Here is a 22,679-nt window from a genome sequence, read left to right as displayed (position 1 = left end):
GTATCACAGGAAGTTATGGGTTCTTGAGGCAAATGTGTTCCTCATGAGGAGAGGCATCTCTGTGCAAAGTTTCATGTCTCTACGACATACGGGGCATGAGATATGCCCATTCAAAGTTTGCAATTTCAATGGGTTGCTATAGCGCCCCCCTTTGGCCAATTGATGTAATATTGCTTCATTCACATCCTCCCATGACCCTCTACCACTGTGCCAAATTTCACATGGATTGACCAAGTCAGTGAGGAGAAAAACGTGGAACAGACAGAGTTTTCGCCATTATGTAGTAAGATGTATTGATTAGTGAGCTTTAGAGGTGCCAACAGACGTATAGAGAATAGGCAACGATGTCATGCCACATTGCATTCTGGGTAGTAGCACTCATACTTCAGGACACGCTTCTTTAAGGGAGACAAAAACAAGAATTAACCGGTCAAAGAGCAAGTGCAACATTCCCTAAGAGAGAAGCTGAACAGGGAAGTAAAGTAGCACTATTTTTCAAAACTAAAGGAAACGAACTAGTGATGCGATTAGTTCAGGTAAGCTTGTTGAGAAGTTTCACAGGTTTTGGGCGGGCAGGCCATAAAAGTGATAAAGCAGTGTTCTGAATAAATGAACACTTTCAGAGACCTGCAGTAATACAACTTCCACCTTCTCCTCCCCTTTACCAGTCTCTCTCCTTCTCTCGCACACAGCAAATCCGGCATATTTAAATTTCATAATGTCCGGTATAAATATTTCCCTCTGCAAATATGTAGGCCTAGCACAGTGCCCTGACAACAGGCAAGCATCTCTGTCCTCAATGAATCTGTTCAGTACAGTATGCACCTCTGGAACTTCATGTGAACAAACCACGTATGTAATCAGTTGTGCGTTTTGGATCATACTTAAAATACAACCACTTAAAAGATGGGTAAGCACATGCTATCTTCCTATGTTTGTACTTTTTAAACAGAAAGCCCATGATTTACATTGTGATATTTACCTGCACTTGTATAGTGCCTTTGTAGTCTTTCTGGGGGTTCAGTATCTTGCTCGAGGATACTTCAACATATGGACTGACGGAGCTGGAGATCCTATCATGGATAAGCTTCTCTACCTCCTGAGCCACAACTGCGCCATCTACTGGAAATCATTTACTAGTGATGGTCATTACAAGAAACTTTCAGCTCCACTTTGTGGGTTGCAGTTTGGGTCATTGATTAACACATATCTGTACGGGTCAGGCAGAGAACAGTTGTGGCAGTTAATAATTGCAGCAGACGTTCAACATTCCACCGTGTTCTCAAGCTAGTTAAAGTATATCACAACCTGTTGTCTACTCAAGCTGCTGTGTCCTGAAGTCATGTCATGAACCTGTTCTCTATAAGCTAAGCTAACTGGTTCCTGGCTCCATATTTGCTGTCGATCTTCTGATGTAACTCTCAGCAAGACAGTGAATAAGTGTATCTCCCAAAATGGTTAATGTTTAATGCTCAGGAGCAAAATCTGGCATCATCTGCATAATAAATTACAAAGGACTCGGTTTGATCCTTTCACTGATTCATGCACTCTGAATAAATACTGTAGTAATAAATACTGTGACATGATATGAGACGCAGGCCTGAGACTGGTTTTTGGTTTGGTAAGACAATGACTGACCGACTGCTCTTCTTGTCCTCTCACAGGATGAAGAGTGTCTGAGACCCGGAGACGCCAGTGACCTCACCTTCCTAGAGAAGCTGGAGGACACTGTGGGAGGACATCCACACTTTGTCACGTTAGTTTGGTTTCTCTTCTCTTCTCGTGCCCCAAATATACTGACAGCAGTTTGTTCTGGCTGTTGACCAGCTCGTTGTACCAGACTGTAACTATTGAATATGTGTGTGCGATGTATCCGTGTGTGTGTGTGTGTCTGTCTGTCTGTCTCTGCAGTCACAAGCTGGGTGATGCAAAGACCCGGAAGGTAATGGGCCGTGACGAATTCAGACTGCTGCATTACGCTGGAGAGGTCAACTACAATGTCAATGGTACGTGTGTGTGTGTGTGTGTGTGTGTGTGTGTGTGTGTGTGTGTGCGTGTGTGCTGTAAACACTGTCCATANACATCCACACTTTGTCACGTTAGTTTGGTTTCTCTTCTCGTCTCGTGCCCCAAATATACTGACAGCAGTTTGTTCTGGCTGTTGACCAGCTCGTTGTACCAGAATGTAACTATTGAATATGTGTGTGCGATGTATCCGTGTGTGTGTGTGTGTGTGTGTGTGTGTTGCTGTAAACACTGTCCATATTGAAACTGTCCCTCTTCTGTTTGTAACTGCAAACAAGCAGACGCAGCGTCGCAGCGAGGCCAGTGTGACCTCACGTCCTCGGACGTTTGGTGCTGTGGTGAATTTAACACAGAGCTCAGACATGCAGAATTAATTTCCAGCTCTAAATATCAGCACCATCCGTTAAATATAACGACAGCGTGGTCGTGTTATATTCACCAGTGTGCTGCTGTGAGTTTCAGAACAGTATTGTTGAGGTTACATTTAGATAAAAATACCCTGCTCAAGCTGCCACATCGACCAGAGAGTGTTCGCCTGGCTGAATGCTTCTGTGTCAGAGTTTAGTGACAACAGCTGCTCTGTCCTGATGTGTTGAATACGAGGAAGTCGACACTCCAGTTAGCAGAAACACACTGATTAGTCCTCTTTCTGAAACACTTTTCTCACGTGAAGTCAAAAGTTAAACACACTGTTGGAATCTGTACGTAGATCTAATATCGGTACAAGTTTGTAAGCTAAGCAGCTAAACAGGATGAAATGTCTGATCATATCTTTCTCTTGTACCTATCACACTAACTAGCTTTATGCTGCAACACAAGAACAATGTTGCTTCTTTATTTCCATGTCTTCTACATGGATCATCATCTGGTGACATAGGCGCAGACTTGGCAGATCAGCTGGTTACATATTATGCAGCCAACATCAGCCCGTTGTAAAATAACCACAGATTGATTTTTATGCCTCTGTGCCGTAGATAGCTGTGGCTACATACCACGTTAGAGCACTGAGGTCGACAGATCAGATGCTCCTGGATGCTCCCTGAAGCAAACAGTGGCGACCCAGCCTTTGTGGTGCTCACACCTAAAGTACTCTGACTATAGAAACCTTTAAATCACAGCTGAAGATCCACCTCTTCATTGATTTGAGCTTGACACCCTAACTTAGTTTTCTGTTGAGCCTCGTGCTCTGTTGTGCTGCAGTTTGTTCTCTATTATGTTTATTGTTCTCTTCTGTTGGTGTGTTTTGCCTGTTCAGCACTTTGGTCAACTGCGCCGTTTGTTAAATGTGCTCTGTAAATAAGTTTAACCTGACTTGACTTAAAGGGGAACTAACTAATGTTTTTTTCAACCTGGGCCCTATTTTCAGATCTACTTTTGTCTAAATGAGTGATAGGGGGTTCAATATGTGACGTTTCTCCAGTATGAAGCTAGGGCTGACCTGCCTGCAGCCCGTGAGCGTGCGCTATATTAAATAATAGGGCACTCAGACAGCGTCAAACAACGTCAAAATACGTCCACTAAAAGTGCATTTTTTTCACACAGACAGGCTCGGATTGTTAGTATAATTATCTGACAACATAACGGAAAGGAGAAATGAACGTCTGTGTCTACCTTTAGCTGGATTCAGACATGTTCCTCTGCGTGTTGCTGCTCCCTCTCTCTCCTCGTCCGCTCTTCAGTTTCAATGAGCTTTGCCTCCGTGTACGTCCATGTTCAAATAAATACGGGCGGTCATCAAATTCAAATGGCTCATCCAGATCCAGTTGGTCAAAATCGGGTAAAAAGTCAGCCATGACTACTCCAAACAGAGTAACTCCTCGCGTTTGTAATGTCGCTTCAGTGGTAACTTCCTGCAATAACTCAAATCTCGCGAGATGTGAGATTTCAGAGCCAGACTTTCACTCTCTGAGTGAGTGTTTTGACTTGCCACAACAAACATGTCTGAATTTTTACCTGATTTTGACCAACTGGATCTGGATGGACCGTATTTATTTGAACACTAACACTAAGTATACTACCAATCCGAGCCTATCTGTGTAAAAATAATGCACTTTTAGTGGACGTATTTTGACGTTGTTTGACGCTGTCTGAGTGCCCTATTATTTAATATAGCGAGCGCTGACGGGCTGCAGGCAGGTCGGCCCTAGCTTCCGAAGCTTGGGCCGACCCCAGCCTGTACCCAAGTACACTAAAGGCGGTGAAATTACCAGAAGTGCATTTGGTAGGCTCCTGATGCACTTGATTCTGATCTGGGGTCTCATTTATAAAACAGTGTAGGATCCACACTACAAATGTACGTACAGACAAAAGCCAAAAATGGTGTGCGGCAAAATGTGTACATACATACATATATATATATATATATATCCACCTCACCATCTGCATCACTAATTTCCAATCTCCAAAACATTCATAAGCATGGCTCAAAGTTTCTCCCATCAAGTCCGTTTTTATAGATCACAACTTTGCCGTTGGAAGTGGCGTACGCCTCTTTCTGGCTTCATTTTGTGCGTACACAGTGTTTATAAATGAGACACCAGGTGACCAGACCAGTGTGCGACCATTTGACAAGGTTTTAGCTTTAAAACAAGTCAACTGGAAACATGAAAGAAACTGGAAAACTGGAAGAGTCAACTAGAGAGTTTTCAACTGACACATCAAGCTAACATTAGATATAATCTAGCTGCAGCTGGTCACATCTGTCAGCCAGAGTTTTCAGTTCAGCAGAAAAAAGGACAAAAGAGGTGCCGGCTATAAACGAGAAAGCGCTTTTGTTCACTTTGGTCTGGAATCAATGAGCCGTTGTTACAAAAATCACTCAAATGTTTGAGTGGAAATCTGCTGCTGTTAACTGCAAATGTGTCGCCTGAGAATGTAACGCTTGATGGGACTCAACAAACGCTCCACTCCAGTTGCTTTTACACCATTTTTTGTCCAATACAACACTTCCTACAAGCATCTCCCTGCCATGTGAGGGTTTAACCCTTCTGACTGCTGGGAGGCTTTTAATGTAAAATCAAAGTGCATCTCATCTCATGTGAGACGCTCAGTGGAAGTGAACGATCAGGACATGAATCAGGACTCATATTCCATCTTCTCTCTCTCAGGATTTTTGGACAAGAACAACGACCTGCTCTTCAGGAACCTAAAAGAGGTGAGACAGATCTTAAAAAGGGAGATAGTAAAGTGTGGGGATCATAAGACAAAGCAGCAGACTGTGCTTCTGGAACAGTGTGTGACCGACTCAGAGGTTAAAACGTCCTCTGTGTGTGTGCAGGTGATGTGCATGTCCGAGAACAAGATCCTGACCCAGTGTTTCGACAGGGAGGAGCTGACTGACAAGAAACGTCCAGAGACGGTGAGATCCCGTGTTCTTCATGTGTGTGCTCCCGAGGTTTCTCTGCATGTTTCCACACTGCTATAAATCATGCGCTCACACATCCCAACATAGTTTCCCACAGCAACACAAACAGTGGTGTGTTTCCCCTCTCCGGTGTGGAGTGGGCGGTCTGATGGGGATTCTCTGCGGCGTCCCACTCACTGAGGAATGCCCTGACACTTGTATGCCCTTCACACACACACACACACACACACACACACACACTTGAACAGGGTACTGTCACAGGCTGGCAAGTTAGATTCCCAGTCCTCCACACTGGGCCCAGTGTTCAGTCTCCACTGGACTGCCAGTCACATCAGCCTCCCCTCTGCTTGCGTAGCTCTTCTTAGGTCATCATCTCTGCCTGCGGCTTTGAGTCGCGTACTCGTCTCCTCAACAGTTTCTACCTCCGGTCACTGAGCAGCTTCCTCTCCGTCCTCTGACCTCCATCTCTTCATCCCTCTCTAACCAGCCTCCATCTGTCTGTGTGTCTGTGTCTGCCCCTCCAGGCAGCCACCCAGTTCAAAGCAAGTCTGGCGAAACTAATGGAGATCCTCATGTCGAAGGAGCCGTCGTACGTCCGCTGCATCAAGCCCAATGACTCCAAGCAATCAGGTATGAAGTCAGCTCCTGTTTTCTGCTCAGTTTGGTGCAAGATTGGAATAAGTGTGTGATAAGTGAACTCTAATCGCAAGTAGTAAGTCTAATAAGTGTCATATGTTGTATTCAAACCAAAAACAATTCAGTTCAGACACCTCGTCATCTTAACACCATTCAGTTATTTTAGCTCCTGTGTGCATTACATCACAGATTATTTCAAAACTATTATCAAAGTTTCTCCTCAGAGCTCTAAGCACTTGTTTGTAACGAGTGTTTTCAAGTCATTTATCAGAACATGTTTGTTTTTCTCTTTTTAATGATGGAGGAAAAATGGACTGACATTAACATTGGTCAGTAAAAGTAACTGGACTTGACGTTAGGAGAGAGGAGGTGGTCAGGACGGAGTGATGAGATGGAGGAGAGAGGAGGTGGTCAGGACGGAGTGATGAGATGGAACAGGGAACTTTCTGCCATTTTGTGCCAACCCATGGTTTGACTTAAGGGGGGGATTTGGCATTACACAGTCATGGAAAACCTAGAAAAGGCATGGAAGTTCACAATGTCATTTTCCAGGCCTGGAATGCTCATGGAATTTTGTTGTTTGTAGTGACAGTAATTGTTACAGTAACCTCCACGTAATGTGACATAACTGCAAATTTATTTTCTGAAAGTTAGCTGTTGACATAACGTAGCTCTGATATGTGTCAGCTTAGATATATCCATATATCGTTTCAGCATCAAAGGACGTTCAGTGTCAAGTAAGACAAATTAACTCAACCTATTTGATGCTTGATACAAATATAAAACTTGCACAGTTCTCATTCTCCATGACTTATAGCGACCAAGCCTTCTGCTTTTAGACGTTACGTGTATATGTGACGTAGTGTGGTGGTGTTTGTTATGGGAAGTGAGACTCTCCTGCATGTGTGTGTGGAAAAGTACCGTAACCAGGCCGGCAAGTGCAGCAGACACAGTGAAGTAGATGCTTTTCCTAAATGTAAATTTTATTATGGGTCTTTCTGTCCATGAAAATGTGTGGGGACACAGTGCATACAGTACAATATGGCAGGTCTAATATGGAAGCAGATAATGGTTCTAATAATTTGAATTGTGTAAGTAACTAAATGCCTGATTGTGAAATGTAATCACTGCTGAATACTCAAAGTTGGAATTTATATATCACTGAATTCATCACGGTGAAATGTTTTACTTTGAAATCCTGAATTTCGGTGGCTGGAATTTGTCTTTGTGAAGTTTTCAGAAGGTTAAGTTAAAGCTCGGGTACGCAGTTTAATTCTGGCGTCACTGGGCAAAAATTCCATAATAAACTTTGAGCATATTTTAATTCAAGTGGTCTGAGACAGCTATAGACTAATACACGTCTGCTCAGCTCTGTTTTCAAGCTTCTGAAAGTCTAACCTGTGACAGCTTTGGCTGACCACAGGTCATTTTCAGAGAGCAGCTGTCAATCACTGCTCGTGAGCTGTCAAATGAAGCAGTGCTGGTCAAATATGAATCAAGATTGTGTTACTGCAGTGCAAGTGCACAAGTGTGTTCAGAAACATATTTTAGTGACTGTCTGTAAAATGATGATGTTTGTGACCCAGCCGCTACATTGGAGACATTCGACCGACGCACCAAGCTCTGCCCACCAGCAGCACCAACTGTCAAATTTTACAGCTTAACAGTCACTAAAATGTGTTTCTGGAAACATCTGAGGAGAGAAACAGTGACAGAGTCTTGATTCATATTTGATCAGCGCTGCCTAGTTTGACAGTTTGACCACAGCTCAGAGCAGTGATTGACATGATTGACGGCTGAGTTACAGACTCTGCTGCTCTGATTGGTTGTTTTCCTGATTCTTGCAAATGCCATTTGAAGCACCATGAGGAGGCAGAGGAGCATGACTTTTTCACAGATTAACTGATTGATGTTCCACTGTCAAGATGTTCATGGACAAAATTTCAAAACTTTTCCATGACTTTTCAAGGACCTGTAACTTTCTTTCTTGTCGGGCATTTTTCAAACATATCAGAATCAAGCTCTGTTTAGACATTGTGTCAGCTGGCAGGTATACATGAAGGGAGAGATGGAACATGTCAAGTTTGCCCACGGAATATTACTGTAACAGTTTCAGTGCACACATCAAAATTCCATGACTTTTCCAGGTTTTCCATGACTGTGTGAACCCTCAAGCACAGAAAGCAATTTAAGGTTGCAAAATACGAGGCGCTCAGCACTGCCTTTTATCTTTCTTCTTCTTTTTTTCAGTTGAATGCTACGAGTAAAAAAAAAAACGCTTGCTGCACCTTTTTATCGTTGTCAGGCAACCACCCCATCACCACCTTACCGTAACGTTTCGCTGAAATCAATCTATCGTTTATATATTTATTTATTTTATCTCACTTATCTGACAGTAATCAGTGTGTAGTTGCTGACATGTTGAGGCAGAGGGTACTGTCTGTAGCTCTGGTTGAGGGTGAGAGGCTGTCAGCAGATAAACAGAGATCTGTGTGGGTACATGAGACCCTAAAAAAGAGGCTGGATCATGGGGAGTACCACCAGTTGGTCCAGGAGCTTCTCCTCCATCATGAACGTTTACAGGCACATTTTAGGATGACTCAGTTTGACAACCTGCTGTGTAACGTTGGGCCTAGCATAACAAAAATGAATACCAACTACAGAGAGTTGATTGATCCTGCTGAGCGACTGAGCACCACCAGTTTCTCCTCCATTGTTTACCAACTGTAAACTTGTTACGACCACCACAGAAGGCCCGCCTCTCAAGTCATCTGATTGGACAAAAGCGGAGATGAAGTTGAAGTTTTTCCAGCTCAAGGAGTTCAGAGCGCTCTGGTAAAAACGCCAGGCACGTAGCAGCGCAGAATCAGTGAGCAGAAGAGTTAATTCTCATGAGAAACAATTTGTGTGATCAAACGTTTGAGGTCAAGTCATAAAGTGGATTAGTGAAACTCAACTTGAACATCAAGTCCAGCTAATCTTACATTTTACACACATTAGAAAGGTGCAAAAACAAACACACCTGATGACACAGACGTCTGACTTCAGACCTGGTTGATTATCCTGCATCACCTGGGTGCTCAGATTTGAAGTTTCTATCTTGAATTTTGGTGTCTGAGTTTGACCAACCTGCAGGACCAGATGAATCTGGACTGAACCTTAAAGATAAAGACTTTGTGAAATGACTCACTGATTAGATTTAAATCACTTTGGCCTTAACGTGCTTCCACACACTGAGTATAATAATAATAGTTTTGCAGGTTTGATGTGAGTTTGAAGCAACAGTTCCTGTAAACACTCAGATGAAGCAGCTTAGCAGCGTCAGCGAGCTAATATATTTCCCAGAAGCATCACGTTAATCCTGTGCTTTCACTAATTCCAACCCAAACAGTTTGTTTTCAGCTGCATGAGCGGCGGCAGTGTAACTCTCCGTGTGGTCGTCAGTATATCGGGCCGGCCTTTGTTTCCCTCCACAGTCGGCCTTTTGTTGGCCTCACACTGCGTCTCTGTCCCTCGTCACTCCTACTGCTGTTGTTTAGCATTTACTGGTTTTCTCTGGTTCATTTGGTCCCAACAGACTTTACATTTTTCTCCGACCGATCTGACCCTGCTCTGCCTCCCCCACACTCTGTCCCCAGGTCGGTTTGACGAGGTGCTGATCCGTCACCAGGTCAAGTATCTGGGGCTGATGGAGAATCTGAGGGTGAGGAGGGCCGGCTTTGCTTACAGACGGCGCTACGAGGTCTTCCTGCAGAGGTGATCAACTACTCTCTATTTTTTTTACTTAATGTACAATCACATGGAGGTGTTTCAATAATAAATCAAGTACATGTGCCCTTCATGTGTTGTGATACACGGCCGATACGACTTCTCAGTTCAGTCAGATTGACCGGAGTAGACATTCATGACCAAGTTGTACGCACAGAGACACAACGAGAGGTGAAGTGAGAGCATCAGTGAAGGATACAGGTGTTTTCAGTTAATGCAGTGTTAGTCAGTGACCCCACACAACTTATTTAACTCATAAGTAACTGACCCCCAAAATAGAAGCAATAGTTAGTGGCTTTTTGGCAGACTGACGAGTGAAATGTCTTTGACCCCAAATAATCGACCATTCAACAGTCTGATCTACGGAGCCTAATCCAACTGCCAGTCTCATGGTCGAATCCTCGCCTTTGTGGGGAAATGTGGTCACGAAACAAAGGATCATTCCATTCAGGATGTATCGGTGGTGAACCTTAAAATTCTTAATAGGCATTAGATTTATCAAAGTATAAATAAGGCCTTAATTGGTATAAAAATGTGCATCCTAAAAGTGCTCAGACATGATATGAATCATTTTTTCAGACATTGCATCATGAAATCTCAAAATAATTTTGTAATATCTACTTTCTTAAATAATATAAGTGAGTTTAAAGAATTTAAGAGACATATTCGTTTGCTTTCACCGCCAACCCTGCAAAGTTAAAGTACCACGCAATCATAAACAGCCCACTGCAAAGTCGCCACCTCATCGTAAATCATATTAAAAAACCTGTTCGTAATGTTAAAGAGACAGTGCACCCAAAAATGAAAATTCAGCCATTATCTACTCACCCATATGCCGATGGAGGTTCAGGTGAAGTTTTAGAGTCCTCACATCACTTGCAGAGATCCAAGGGGAGAGGAGGTAGCAACACAACTCCACCTAATGGAGGCTGACGGCGCCCCAGATTCAAACATCCAAAAACACATAACTGAAAGCACAAAATATCTCCATACTGCTCGTCCGTAGTGATCCAAGTGTCCTGAAGCCCCGACATAAAAATGACGCTTTTCCAAACAACTTTTTATGTCAACTTTTTACTCATCTGTGTTTGTGTCTTTGTAGGTATAAGTCCCTGTGTCCAGACACGTGGCCCAACTGGCAGGGGAAGCTGTCTGATGGAGTGGCCACACTGGTCAAACACCTGGGATACAAGCCTGAGGAGTACAAACTGGGCAGGTGAGCAACACACAGACAGAAACAGATACAGACTGAGACATGTGTACTTTAATATGAGTTAAATAAATGAGTCAGATCATGTTTACAGGCTGAAGAAGAAGAGCTGATCGTTTTATTTTACATTTTTAAAACTATTTTCTCTTGTGTAGCCCTTTGTGATGTTTCCATCGTCCTTGTGTTTTGTTCTTGACCCTGAGCTGCACTTTAAAATATATTTGATTTCACATGTTTAACTTTTAACTCTACATTTTAGATCCAAAATCTTCATCCGCTTCCCAAAGACCTTGTTTGCCACTGAGGATGCACTAGAGACCAGGAAACACAGTCTTGGTGAGAGCCTGCGACACAGTTGATGATGTGTGGGGAATATTTTCATTATCTATCGCCATTCACCTCCTTTTTCTTTTTCACCTCCTCACAGCCACCAAGCTGCAGGCAGGATGGAGAGGCTACAGCCAAAAGTCCAAATACCAAAAACTGAGAACCTCAGGTGAGGAAACATCTTCACTGGGATCATTTCGCTTTTTCTCCTGCTGATCTTATTTTAGAGTTGTTTAAACATGTCTCTGTGAGCTGAAGTGTAACTGTTTGTGATGATGTTGCAGCGATTGCCATCCAGGCGTGGTGGAGAGGGATCCTGGCCCGGAGGAGAGCGCAGCGCAGGCGACAGGCTGCTGACACCATCCGCAGGTACACTCTGTGATAAATACACCTCACTCTGAGAGGAGATGGGCTCTAACGTGGTTTTACAATGAACGCAACAATTTTGTAAAGCTTTTTAGTTTCCTATTTTAAAATTCCTTTTCTCGTCCCGTCTTCAGGTTCATCAAAGGCTTCATCTACCGCCACAAAGAGCGCTGTCCAGAGAATGAGTACTTCCTGGATTACGTGCGCTACTCCTTCCTCATGAAGCTGCGCAGGAACCTGCCCAAGAACGTCCTGGACAAGAGCTGGCCGACACCTCCGGCTGCTCTCGTCGAGGTAAGAGCAAACTACACTCCCCAAAAATAGCTCAACATGGTCGTCAACTTAAAAGGTTTGTGTAAAAAAACAACACATTTAAATCAGAATTTGACTTTGGAAAGTATTAGTCGATTTCTAATAATATTAATTTTGATTATCATTTAACTCATTTTTCATGCAACACGTTTGGTTCCAGCTTCATAAATATGAGCACTTGTTGCTTTTCCTTTTAATTAGTTCAGTTTTTTTTTAATTAAATTGATGACAGTTTTTCTGATACCTCAGTGCATTTCCCTGATTGTACTCACATACTTTACTTAAGTAACATTTTCAATGCAGAGCTTTCACCAGTAACAGAGTATTTTAAGTGTGGTATTAGTTCTTTTACTTAAGACAAGGATCGTAATACGTCCTCCCCCACTGGAAGAGAGTTATGGATTAAACCTTACATTTTGTTTTGGTATATTCACTATTATATTTTACTTTTATATTGCAAATAGAAAGAGTTTCTTCTTTTATATTTTGGAGGCTGGGCAAAATATTTTGAGGACTGCAGGATATCATAATTTAGTATAAAAATATTCCATTAATATTATAACCATGTTACATGTTACTATTGATTATTTGAAATCTGATTATGTCACATTTCTTTTCAAATATTATCTATCTATCTATCTATCTATATACACTATAANCAGCAGAGGGTTCAGGATCTGCATGAACGCAGAAACGCAGAGATGCAGGCCAGAATACAAGCATTGAACCATAATCAAAGGGATGAGCTCCTACAAATGGTCTTTACAAGACTACCTGGCCTGATGTTTGATATTTTGGACCTGCTGGAGGACCCTGATTGTCAGAGAGTCCCAGGTGGAGGGGACCTACATTGGTGCTCCTGCACAAACTGTAAGGAAATGAACACTGACCTGGAGAGACTCTGCTGTGGGCAAACCCCTGAGAACTGTGTCAGCAACATGGCCCACATGGAGCTATACATACTGGATGAAGGGGTGTTGCGAATGGCAAGGGCTGCCTGGAATGACATCTTTGCAATAGAAGATGAACAAGAGCCTGGAGTGGAGCAAAGACAAAACAGGCATACAGCCTATCGCCAGTTTGCCGCCTGGGTGTAGGAAATAGGGTAGTAATACCCTAGTTGTTGTGTCTGGAAAATAAGGGACACTTTTCCAGACCCAAGGGGACAGTCCACCGATTTCCAGGTCCGCAGACTAATGTAGCATGTCGTTGTTTGAGTGTACTGTAAATAGATTTGACAGTTTGTTATTTTGTTCAGAATTTACCTTTCACTTGTTCACTTGTTTGTGTGTGTTTGAAAATAAATACATTTGTGCAAAACAAGACCAACTTTTATTTATACACCCTCTTTCACAGTTTTCAAAATTCAAGTACTTTGTCACATTCAACACATTCAAATTGTTATTTTGCCACTTGTCCCTTCACAGTAAAGCAAGTAATAAAGAATAAAACATAGGACCTAGAGAAAAAAGAAAAACATTTCCAGGCACATGCAGTGTTACGCAAGAAATATCATGAAAAAAAAAGAGTGGCATAAATGCAATGTGCATGTTTGCAATGACGGGATATGTGTATGATTTGAATAAATAAATAGCACAACAACACTGTATTACAGTAGTAGTAAATGAACAACAATGACAGTTGAAAAAAATCACTGTGAATAAAAAACAAAACAAAAGGGGAGTGTGATGCATGTACATGGATAAATAGAGCAGGATAAAAATAAACTATGACAGTTAAAATAAGAAACACTGAATAATCTGTGTGACAATGTTAGAAGTTACTGAGAATAATTACAATGAGTGCAGTAGCAGCAGACAGTGTGGGTGGGGGTCCAGGTAAAGCTGTGATTATGTGTCTGTAGTTAGCCAGTCAGAGTGATATGATGTATGCATGTGCATTTATGTAAACAGACAAGGCAGGATCCTCAGCGTTCACTTTGGGGAACACCTTCACCACGTTTCACATGCGTCCTAACTAGCTCAGCTGTTGGGGGCGGCTGTACTGAAGCCAGAACCCCTAAATTCCGGGGGTCATCTGGCCTAAGGGTCTGTTTCTTGGGAAGGCCACCTCCACTTTGCAGCCTCTTCCTAAGAATGCCTCTCTGCAGGTCTGGAATGTAGGAGTAATCCTTCTTTTCCTTCACTGTGTAGACACTCCAGGATTTGGACTTCTTATTGTAGTATCGCCTGTAACTGAACGGAAGCACAGACACTACAACACTCTTGTTTTACAACTATCAGGCAAACACTATGAGATTCCATTCAGGAGTTGTCCTTAGATATGCTAACAACTTACATCTTGTGTCCATCTTGGTTTCGTGCTGGGGCGCGGCCATTGTGACAGCTGTAGTCTATCGCAGCAAGCAGAGTCCGCGTGCGATACACTGCTGGAGTGTAGGAGAACCGCTTCCCTGCATACACGAGTATGTGATTCTGGAAGTTTTCCAGATCCGATGTCGTCCTGTAGAGTATGAGAACAAACATATACAAATCATTGTATACAGACCAGAGTACAATTTATTAGATAGATATTGACATTTGATATAAAAGCAAAAGTTATACCAGCTTCAGCATTTTCATTATAATGTTTTTAGTCAAACACACTGACATTAGTGTTGATGAAAGGAAAAGTGCATACCTGAAGTTGATGAACTTCCTTACATTCTTCAACCATCGCTTGTTGAGGACGATGGCTACAAGAGCCTGGTGAGCTGCTGAACCTGTAATCACACATCTAATTGTGAGATGGATAAAACTCCATGCAAAGCAACATAAACACCCCCTGAAAATAGATTAGAATTACCTTGTTTTATCCATGGTTTTTCCTGGGTATCATCACCCAGTGGCTCATGCTCACAAGATCCAGTGGCCCATGTGTGCTGGTTCCGAACATGATGTATTACAGCATGCCACTTCATCTACAGAATTAGGAATCATGTGTGAACTTGTGTGATCTCACTTGCCTTCTCTTCACAATGAAAACATGTTTTAGTTTACATCCTAAATTTACTTCCTACAGACAATGGCGCAACACAGTATGTCAGTGTTGTGAAACAGTAGGCAAGTGTTGCCGGACAGATGACCAGGGGCTCACACCATCAACCAAAAGTACTACAGCTTTCATTCACAGAAACTCACCTGGCCTCTAATACACCAACTTCTTCTGCCCCAGCGCCTTCTTCCAGCACTTGGACACCCTCTATCGGTTCTCCCCTGAGTCAAAACAGAAAATAGGACATGTTGAAAAATACTAAACGCTGCCCAAAACAAACAAATGCAGGCCCTGAGAAACACAAAGTACCTAACATGGTCCGACTCTTCTGTAAAGCTGGAAACTATAGGCTGTAGCGGTTGGAGGTGTTGCTTGTGGGGAGTAGAAGTTACTTGCTTCTTTTGATAGCTGTAGAGAAATAACATGTAAGAAATTTATATGGATCAAGAGTAATGCAAGAGAAACACAAAAGTATACACACTGGAAATAAAGGCACTATATAAACATCACACAGTGTAATAAAATGCATCTTCTATGTTATACTAGAGAATTATGAGATAAGAATAACAATAATTAGCAATACAACATCAAATATAAAAAGACAATAACATGAAAAAAATAAATATGGAACAACACCGTACACAACACAATGTCCAATAGACACACATAACAATAACAAAAATATCTTGTTATCAGACTGACTTGAAGATGTCAAGTTTACTGGCTAACTGAGATTGTAACCTTCAAAGTTAGGTGCTTGGTGCTACTGAAGTGAGCCACACACAGACCCTTCAGGACTGACTAAATAAACGTTACATGTAGAATTTTAAACATGCAACAATCCCTGTAATTTTAGCTACACTTCTTTCCACAGTAGGAACCTGCATATTTTACTCAAACTTTATATTTGTGGTTTGCAGTCACCGCATTGTTTTTTCTTTATACAGTACTTTTGAGTTTGTTGCGTGGCTGGTCGTGTCAGTGTGGGACTGCGAACTATCAAGCTGGTGGCTATTTATTGCTACCACGCAAATTTCCGATAGCTAACATTAGCATTATCATTTTGATCTGAGCATCGAAAGCTACTGACCAGTCCAGCAGGAACAGAGCCAAGGCAGCATCGGTCGGAAATCCCTCCTCGTCTTTGAGCTCACGCCAGCGAGTGAAAGCCGGGCCAATGTTGATCCTTGACTGTCCTTTTATCCGGGTAGCCTCCCTTTTTCTTTTTTTTGTCTCCTCAGACAAAACTTTGCGTTTCTTTGGTTGTTTTGCAGCTTCTGCCATGATAGCAGTAATTGCGCGTAGGCGTTCGCATCGACTTCCGTCTTTGTAACGAATGGGGAAAGGGGGAAGTGACGTATGCCGTAAAGCAGTCAGCACATTTGTAGTTTTTTGTGTGGCAGGGTTACAGCCACCCTCCTCGAAGTTGCTTAGTGCCAGTGAAAGCGATACAGACCCCCTCAGGCCATGACAGAGGTGTCATTCAACTAGTTGTAAGTCGATGTATCATCACAAAAGTTATGAAAATATTTTATGAAGGTTGAAAAGTTACTTAGTGCTGGTTTAACTTGACTGGATTATTTTAATCTCATGCCACGTTCTATTTCTACTCCACCAAACTTCAGAAGGAAATATTGTACTTTTTACTTCACTGCAATTATTTAATAACTTTAGCTACTAGTGACTTTACAAATTAAGATTTTTGCACACTAACCATATGAAAATATATAAAAGTGCAGCTGAAAGTATTAGTCGATTTCTAATAATATTAATTTTGATTATCATTTAACTCATTTTTCATGCAACACGTTTGGTTCCAGCTTCATAAATATGAGCACTTGTTGCTTTTCCTTTTAATTAGTTCAGTTTTTTTTAATTAAATTGATGACAGTTTTTCTGATACCTCAGTGCATTTCCCTGATTGTACTCACATACTTTACTTAAGTAACATTTTCAATGCAGAGCTTTCACCAGTAACAGAGTATTTTAAGTGTGGTATTAGTTCTTTTACTTAAGACAAGGATCGTAATACGTCCTCCCCCACTGGAAGAGAGTTATGGATTAAACCTTACATTTTGTTTTGGTATATTCACTATTATATTTTACTTTTATATTGCAAATAGAAAGAGTTTCTTCTTTTATATTTTGGAGGCTGGGCAAAATATTTTGAGGACTGCAGGATATCATAATTTAGTATAAAAATATTCCATTAATATTAGGATATCATAATTTAGTATAAAAATATTCCATTAATATTATAACCATGTTACATGTTACTATTGATTATTTGAAATCTGATTATGTCACATTTCTTTTCAAATATTATCTATCTATCTATCTATCTATATACACTATAATTCTAAAACGTTAATGTCGGTGTTTTTCACACCTGACACGGTTGCACCCCACTTTTGGACCATGATCAGCCAGTTGGGAACCACTGTCATAGACTGCATTTAAAAACTGTGCGACATGTTTCCACTTCCTCCCACTGAACAAAAATGAGGCAAAAATATCCTGGATACAGCTGCTGCCGTCTTGTGCTATTGACGTCATTTAGAGCCAGAGTCTGTGCAGTCCATGGTGTCGACATCCGGCCCAAACGCCCATTCGGCCAATCTCGAGCACACAGATTTGTACACACAGCTGTCAATCATGACGTCAAACCTCTTTTTATAGCATCGAATAACTAATGAAAACCAAACTATCAGATGAACAAATGAACAGCAGTGTGATGAGAAGTACCTAAAAACAAAAAAAGGGTTTGTAGTTTGGCTCATGTCCCGTCTGCTTACATGGAGGGGAAGGGGTTTATGATCTATACTGCAGCCCGCCACCAGGGGGCAACAGAGATGTTTGGCTTCATTTTTGGGCAGCTGTCATTGCAACAGAGATGTTTGGCTTCATTTTTGGGCAGCTGTCATTAGTCTATAGCAGATAAACCTGCTTCAGTGGCTACTCACATATCCTGTATGTATTAATAACTCCACATACTGTGTGTGTGACTAGAAACAGATTTTTGTTTCTGCAGCAGAGCTTTAGTGAAAACACTCTGTCTGTGTCTTTAGGCGTCAGACCATCTGCGTAAGCTGTGCATGCAGAACATGGTGTGGAGCTACTGCAAGAAGATCAGTCCTGAGTGGAAACACCAGGTGAGTGTTGTCCCATTGTTCCGTCACCTGTCAACACACACTCTCTGTACGCTGGCTGTCTCTTGTTTGCTTCACTGACATCTAACCTGTTTGAGCAGATGGAGCAGAAGATGATCGCCAGCGAGATCTTCAAGGACAAGAAGGACAACTACCCACAGAGCGTGCCCAAACTGTTCGTCAGCACCAGACTCAGTAAGACTTTTTGCCCTCTGCAGCAAATGAGTTGTGAAACTTGTCCCGGCTTCATGTTGCTCACTGTGTGTAAGATTACAGCAGCGTGTCTCCTCTCGTTCAGATGGCGAGGACATCAACCCCAAAGTGGTGCAGGCTCTGGGCACCGAGAAGATGAAGGTTAGTGGAGCAGCGTCACAACACAAAGAGTGTTTTAAAAGCCGTCTGTGAGCGTGTGTGTTCATGGAGTGTTCTGACCGTCATCCTTGTGCTCGCAGTACGCAGTGCCAGTCACCAAGTACGACAGGAAAGGCTACAAGGCTCGGCCCCGCCAGCTGCTGCTCACCGGCAACAGTGCCGTCATCGTAGAGGAGGGAAAACTCAAACAGCGCATCGACTACGGAGCTCTGAAAGGTCAGAGGTCAACAGCTGGTCATCATCTGTCTGTTTAATGTGGACGGTGCTGGTGCTCATTAAAACTGTCTGTCGTCTGCAGGTATCTCCGTCAGCTCCCTCAGTGACGGCCTGTTCGTTCTGCACGTGCCCAGTGACGACAACAAACAGAAGGTGAGACCAAAGACATGTTATAAACGTCATACATGAACCAGATCTCATGTCGCTTTGTGGTTTGTTCTGCTGAGGTTTCACGGTGTGTGTTTGACGTGTCCTCACAGGGCGATGTGGTTCTGCAGAGCGACTACGTGATTGAGACCTTGACCAAGATTGCGATCTGTGCTGACAAAATGAACACCATCAACATCAACCAGGGCAGGTGAGAGGCAGGACATGATCACAGTAACACTGGACACTCAAAGTTACTCTGTCTTCCTGTGTGTGTGTGTGTGTGTGTGTGTGTGTGTGTGTCTTTACGTAACACTGACAGCAGTGTAACACAAAAATAAATCTACTCCTCCACACCGAAGCATCTACAGAAGAAGTCCTGTCTAACCTTCCTTCTGTTCCTCCTGCAGTATAAAGTTTACAGTGGGTCAGGGGAAAGAGGGCGTCATCGACTTCACGCCCGGATCAGAACTACTGGTGGCCAAGGCGAAGAACGGACACTTGTCTGTGGTGAGTCTGATGAACCCTCCTCAGTTTGACTGAAAGTCAAATTTATTATAATATATATAATATAATTTATTACATCTTACTACTTACCTTCACCAAACTTTTACCAACATGACGTCAGAGGAACTGATGTTGATGTTAAATGGATGAGGGTCGTGTTGTTTCACAGAAGCTCCAGTTTATTACAGTTCATTTCAAATCCAGTGCTGCAGGTCTGAAACATTCATGTTTTCACACACAGTGGTTACTGCTTTGTATTAAAATGAAGAGGAAAAAAAAGATAGAGAACAATTTAATAGCCTTGACGGTTTAAAATAAATGATCAAAAATATCAAAGTCTGATAATTATGTGGATAAATATTTGTGGGCCTATGATATGAAACACAATAAACAAATGTTGAGGTTAGTACAACAGACAGAATGGCGTGCGAGTAAATTAAAAATGTGATATCTCAAGAAAACTGTGAGGAAATGTCTTTGTATTTGGCACAAACGTTTACTTGGACTCGAGCAAGAACTGGTTAGATTTTGGTGGTCAAAGGTCAAGGTCAATGTGATCTTGTATATGTCTCATTCTCATGAACATGATATCTCAAAAACACCTTAAGGGAATTTCTTTAAATTTGGCACAAACATCCACTTTGACTCGAGCATGAACTGGTTAGATTTCGGTGGTCAAAGGTCAAGGTCAATGTGATCTTGTATATGTCTCATTCTCGTGAACATGATATCTCAAAAACAGCTTAAGGGAATTTCTTTAAATTTGGCACAAACGTTTACTCGGACTTGAGGATGAACTGGTTAGATTTCGGTGGTCAAAGGCCAAGATCAGTGTGATCTTGTATCTGTGTTATTCTTATGAACACGATATCTCAAAAACACCATAAGAGAACTTCTTTCAATTTCACACAAACATCCACTTTGACAGAAGAATTTTGATTAGAATTTTGTCGTCAAAGGTCACTTTGATCTCACAAAACATGTTTTTGGCCATAACTCAAAAATTCTTACACTAATTATGACAACAGAAATGTCTAGTAGGATAAAATGACCTTCATCAAGAATGTTCAACACTCTTGATGAAGGTCAAGGAGGACTGAAATGTTAGTCTTGCTGATAAATTGTGAAGCAGAGCAAGAGCAGTGTGCAGGATTTTATGTTCAAAGACTGCACCAAAATATGTGACGTCATCTTTTCCTAACTGAGTCCCACCTGCTTAAAACCACAGAGAACAAAAATACAGAAAATCTTGCGTGAAATAACCAGAAGTGTTCGACCTTCAGCAGAATATATTGTGTTTCTGTAAAACTTTATCGCTCACAGCAAGAAGCTCGTTGAGAAAGTGGGTTTTCAGGTCCGTTAATGTCGTGATTACAGCTTGTTGCACTTCCTCTGAGTTGCTTAAAATATCTGTTTATTCAACTCATTATCTTTGAACAATCCCAATGTTGTTGAAAAAAAAATATTTAAAGATGAGAAGTTGATGTGTGTTTAGCAGGGCTGTTTAATAGGGCTGTGAAATTCCCTCACACAACACTGGAAATANTCAGGTCCGTTAATGTCGTGATTACAGCTTGTTGCACTTCCTCTGGCTTAAGTGGCTTAAAAAATCTGTTAATGGAGCTTCATTATCTTTGAACAATCCCAATGTTGTTGAAAAAATATTTAAAGATGAGAAGTTGATGTGTGTTTAGCAGGGCTGTTTAATAGGGCTGTGAAATTCCCTCACACAACACTGGAAATATTTTTTGAGCCAAACTTCTGGTTAAAAAAAGTGTTGTGTTACTTGGACCGAGAAAGTTCCAGAAATTGGTTTGAAGTTCTGCACTTCCTGTTGTTGTCATGTGGTTACTTCCTGCGTCTGTCCAGTAGCTGTCGCTCTGTTGACTCTGACGTGATGTGATATTTCTCTCCTCCTCCAGACGGCTCCCAGACTCAACTCCAGATGATGGCCACTCTGACCACACATGTGCCAGGACCTGCGTGCTCCTGACCTCTCCCATCCTCCAATCACATGACTGCAGACCCCTGCTCTGCCTAAGCCAATCAGACGCCAGCTACACGGGTGGCATGTGCTTCCAATTAAAAAAAAACAAAAAAAAAACACAAATAAAAATCCAGCAAAACTAATTGATATATTTATGTTTATATATTATATTTTTGGGATTAATACTGTTGCTGTTTGAATATTCTGATTTTTATATATGAGGCCAAGGAATAACAAATATGTTGGTGCACTTTTTCTGCACCATGTGTGTTTATTGTGCTTTATTTGGGAACATGACCAAGAAAACAATGAGGGAAGAGTCGGAATAAGAGACAACAACAACGAGGAGGAGGGTGTTGTTGTTGTTGTTGATGAAAATCAGGGTTGCCTGTTGCCTCTTTTTTTTTCCTGTTTACTTTCTCTGCTCGACTTATAGGCTTGTGTTGCTGACGCGACTTTAACTGGGGCGGATGGCGTGTTGTTGAAGCGTGGAGGTGAGAAGAACGAGGCTGACGGTATGTAGGATAGCTGTGGAGAGGATCAGGGACGAGGACGAACAACTTTTCAATCTAATGGTGATGCTTTGGCACGGAGAGGCTCGTAGTGTCAGACTAAATCAACAGTTGGATGTGCGACTGAATTTATGTCACAAATCTGTTTGTGCTTGAATGAGAGGAAGTCTGTCATGAGGGATTCACATCATAATATAACCAGCGCGCGGTGTAACAGTACGTGAGAAGAGCGTGAGAAAAGGCAAGAGAAAGGTGAAGGGAAACATGAGAGCACGCAGCAGGTCTTTGCCGTGACGCCCGGCGCTTGTGCCTTTCTCTTTGACTAATTTATTCATGAGTTGAGCTGAATATTGATGTATGAAAACCATGACACTCAGTGCGAGAATGAGTCGAGTTAAGTGTAGATAGAAATCCTCTGACTGAATATTGTTCCAGCAGCAGCTGCCTGTACTGCAGCCTTCACTTGTAACCTGCTCCGACCTGGTCCAAGGCCCCAGCGTCTCTCTCTGTCGTACATTTCCTCCATCTGTCCCCCTCTGCTCTGCTTTGCTCCTCCAGTCTCCTTCCTGACCTGCCTGTTGTCTGTCGTAGAGAACTGAGGCTTCTGTCTGGCTGTGACTGAACTGGTCTGATGGCTACACCCGACTATGTTTCCACCAATGTCTCTAATGTGTTGATTCTTTGAAACAGGATTCAGACCAACACGTGAAACTAAAACTCACATTTTGAAGCTGCAGGTGTAAAAATCTGGTTCAGCTAAAATGCATACGAAGGCCAAAAACATCGG

The 22,679-nt window shown here is 42.1% G+C and overlaps 2 protein-coding genes across 2 annotated transcripts in view; one reads left to right on the top strand and one right to left on the bottom strand.

The window, feature by feature from the left end:
* Positions 1 to 21,523, top strand: part of LOC126400892 (unconventional myosin-Ic-like) — a 99,186-nt gene extending 77,663 nt beyond the window's left edge. The window contains exons 10-28 of the mRNA XM_050061887.1: positions 1,665 to 1,756; positions 1,912 to 2,006; positions 5,133 to 5,179; positions 5,303 to 5,383; positions 5,914 to 6,019; positions 9,664 to 9,781; positions 10,896 to 11,009; positions 11,263 to 11,339; positions 11,431 to 11,499; positions 11,615 to 11,699; positions 11,831 to 11,990; positions 18,071 to 18,154; positions 18,253 to 18,346; positions 18,450 to 18,505; positions 18,604 to 18,739; positions 18,822 to 18,892; positions 19,000 to 19,097; positions 19,297 to 19,396; positions 21,316 to 21,523. Coding sequence (XP_049917844.1) covers positions 1,665 to 1,756; positions 1,912 to 2,006; positions 5,133 to 5,179; positions 5,303 to 5,383; positions 5,914 to 6,019; positions 9,664 to 9,781; positions 10,896 to 11,009; positions 11,263 to 11,339; positions 11,431 to 11,499; positions 11,615 to 11,699; positions 11,831 to 11,990; positions 18,071 to 18,154; positions 18,253 to 18,346; positions 18,450 to 18,505; positions 18,604 to 18,739; positions 18,822 to 18,892; positions 19,000 to 19,097; positions 19,297 to 19,396; positions 21,316 to 21,342 — 1,710 coding nt within the window. The 3' untranslated portion in view covers positions 21,343 to 21,523. The remainder of the gene's footprint in view (positions 1 to 1,664; positions 1,757 to 1,911; positions 2,007 to 5,132; positions 5,180 to 5,302; positions 5,384 to 5,913; positions 6,020 to 9,663; positions 9,782 to 10,895; positions 11,010 to 11,262; positions 11,340 to 11,430; positions 11,500 to 11,614; positions 11,700 to 11,830; positions 11,991 to 18,070; positions 18,155 to 18,252; positions 18,347 to 18,449; positions 18,506 to 18,603; positions 18,740 to 18,821; positions 18,893 to 18,999; positions 19,098 to 19,296; positions 19,397 to 21,315) is intronic.
* LOC126404274 (uncharacterized) lies at positions 12,674 to 16,638 on the bottom strand. The gene is made up of 7 exons (XM_050067377.1): positions 16,093 to 16,638; positions 15,312 to 15,410; positions 15,149 to 15,223; positions 14,814 to 14,928; positions 14,649 to 14,730; positions 14,307 to 14,471; positions 12,674 to 14,203 (listed from the first exon to the last, which is right to left on the bottom strand). The coding sequence occupies exons 4-7, from the start codon at positions 14,926 to 14,928 to the stop codon at positions 13,936 to 13,938; spliced, it is 630 nt and encodes a 209-aa protein (XP_049923334.1). The 5' UTR covers positions 15,149 to 15,223; positions 15,312 to 15,410; positions 16,093 to 16,638; the 3' UTR covers positions 12,674 to 13,935.
* Positions 21,524 to 22,679: the final 1,156 nt, after the last annotated feature.

Source organism: Epinephelus moara, chromosome 2 (genome assembly GCF_006386435.1).
Source record: "Epinephelus moara isolate mb chromosome 2, YSFRI_EMoa_1.0, whole genome shotgun sequence".
In the NCBI taxonomy this organism is placed as follows: domain Eukaryota; kingdom Metazoa; phylum Chordata; class Actinopteri; order Perciformes; family Serranidae; genus Epinephelus; species Epinephelus moara.
This window is presented reverse-complemented; position numbering and strand designations above follow the sequence as displayed.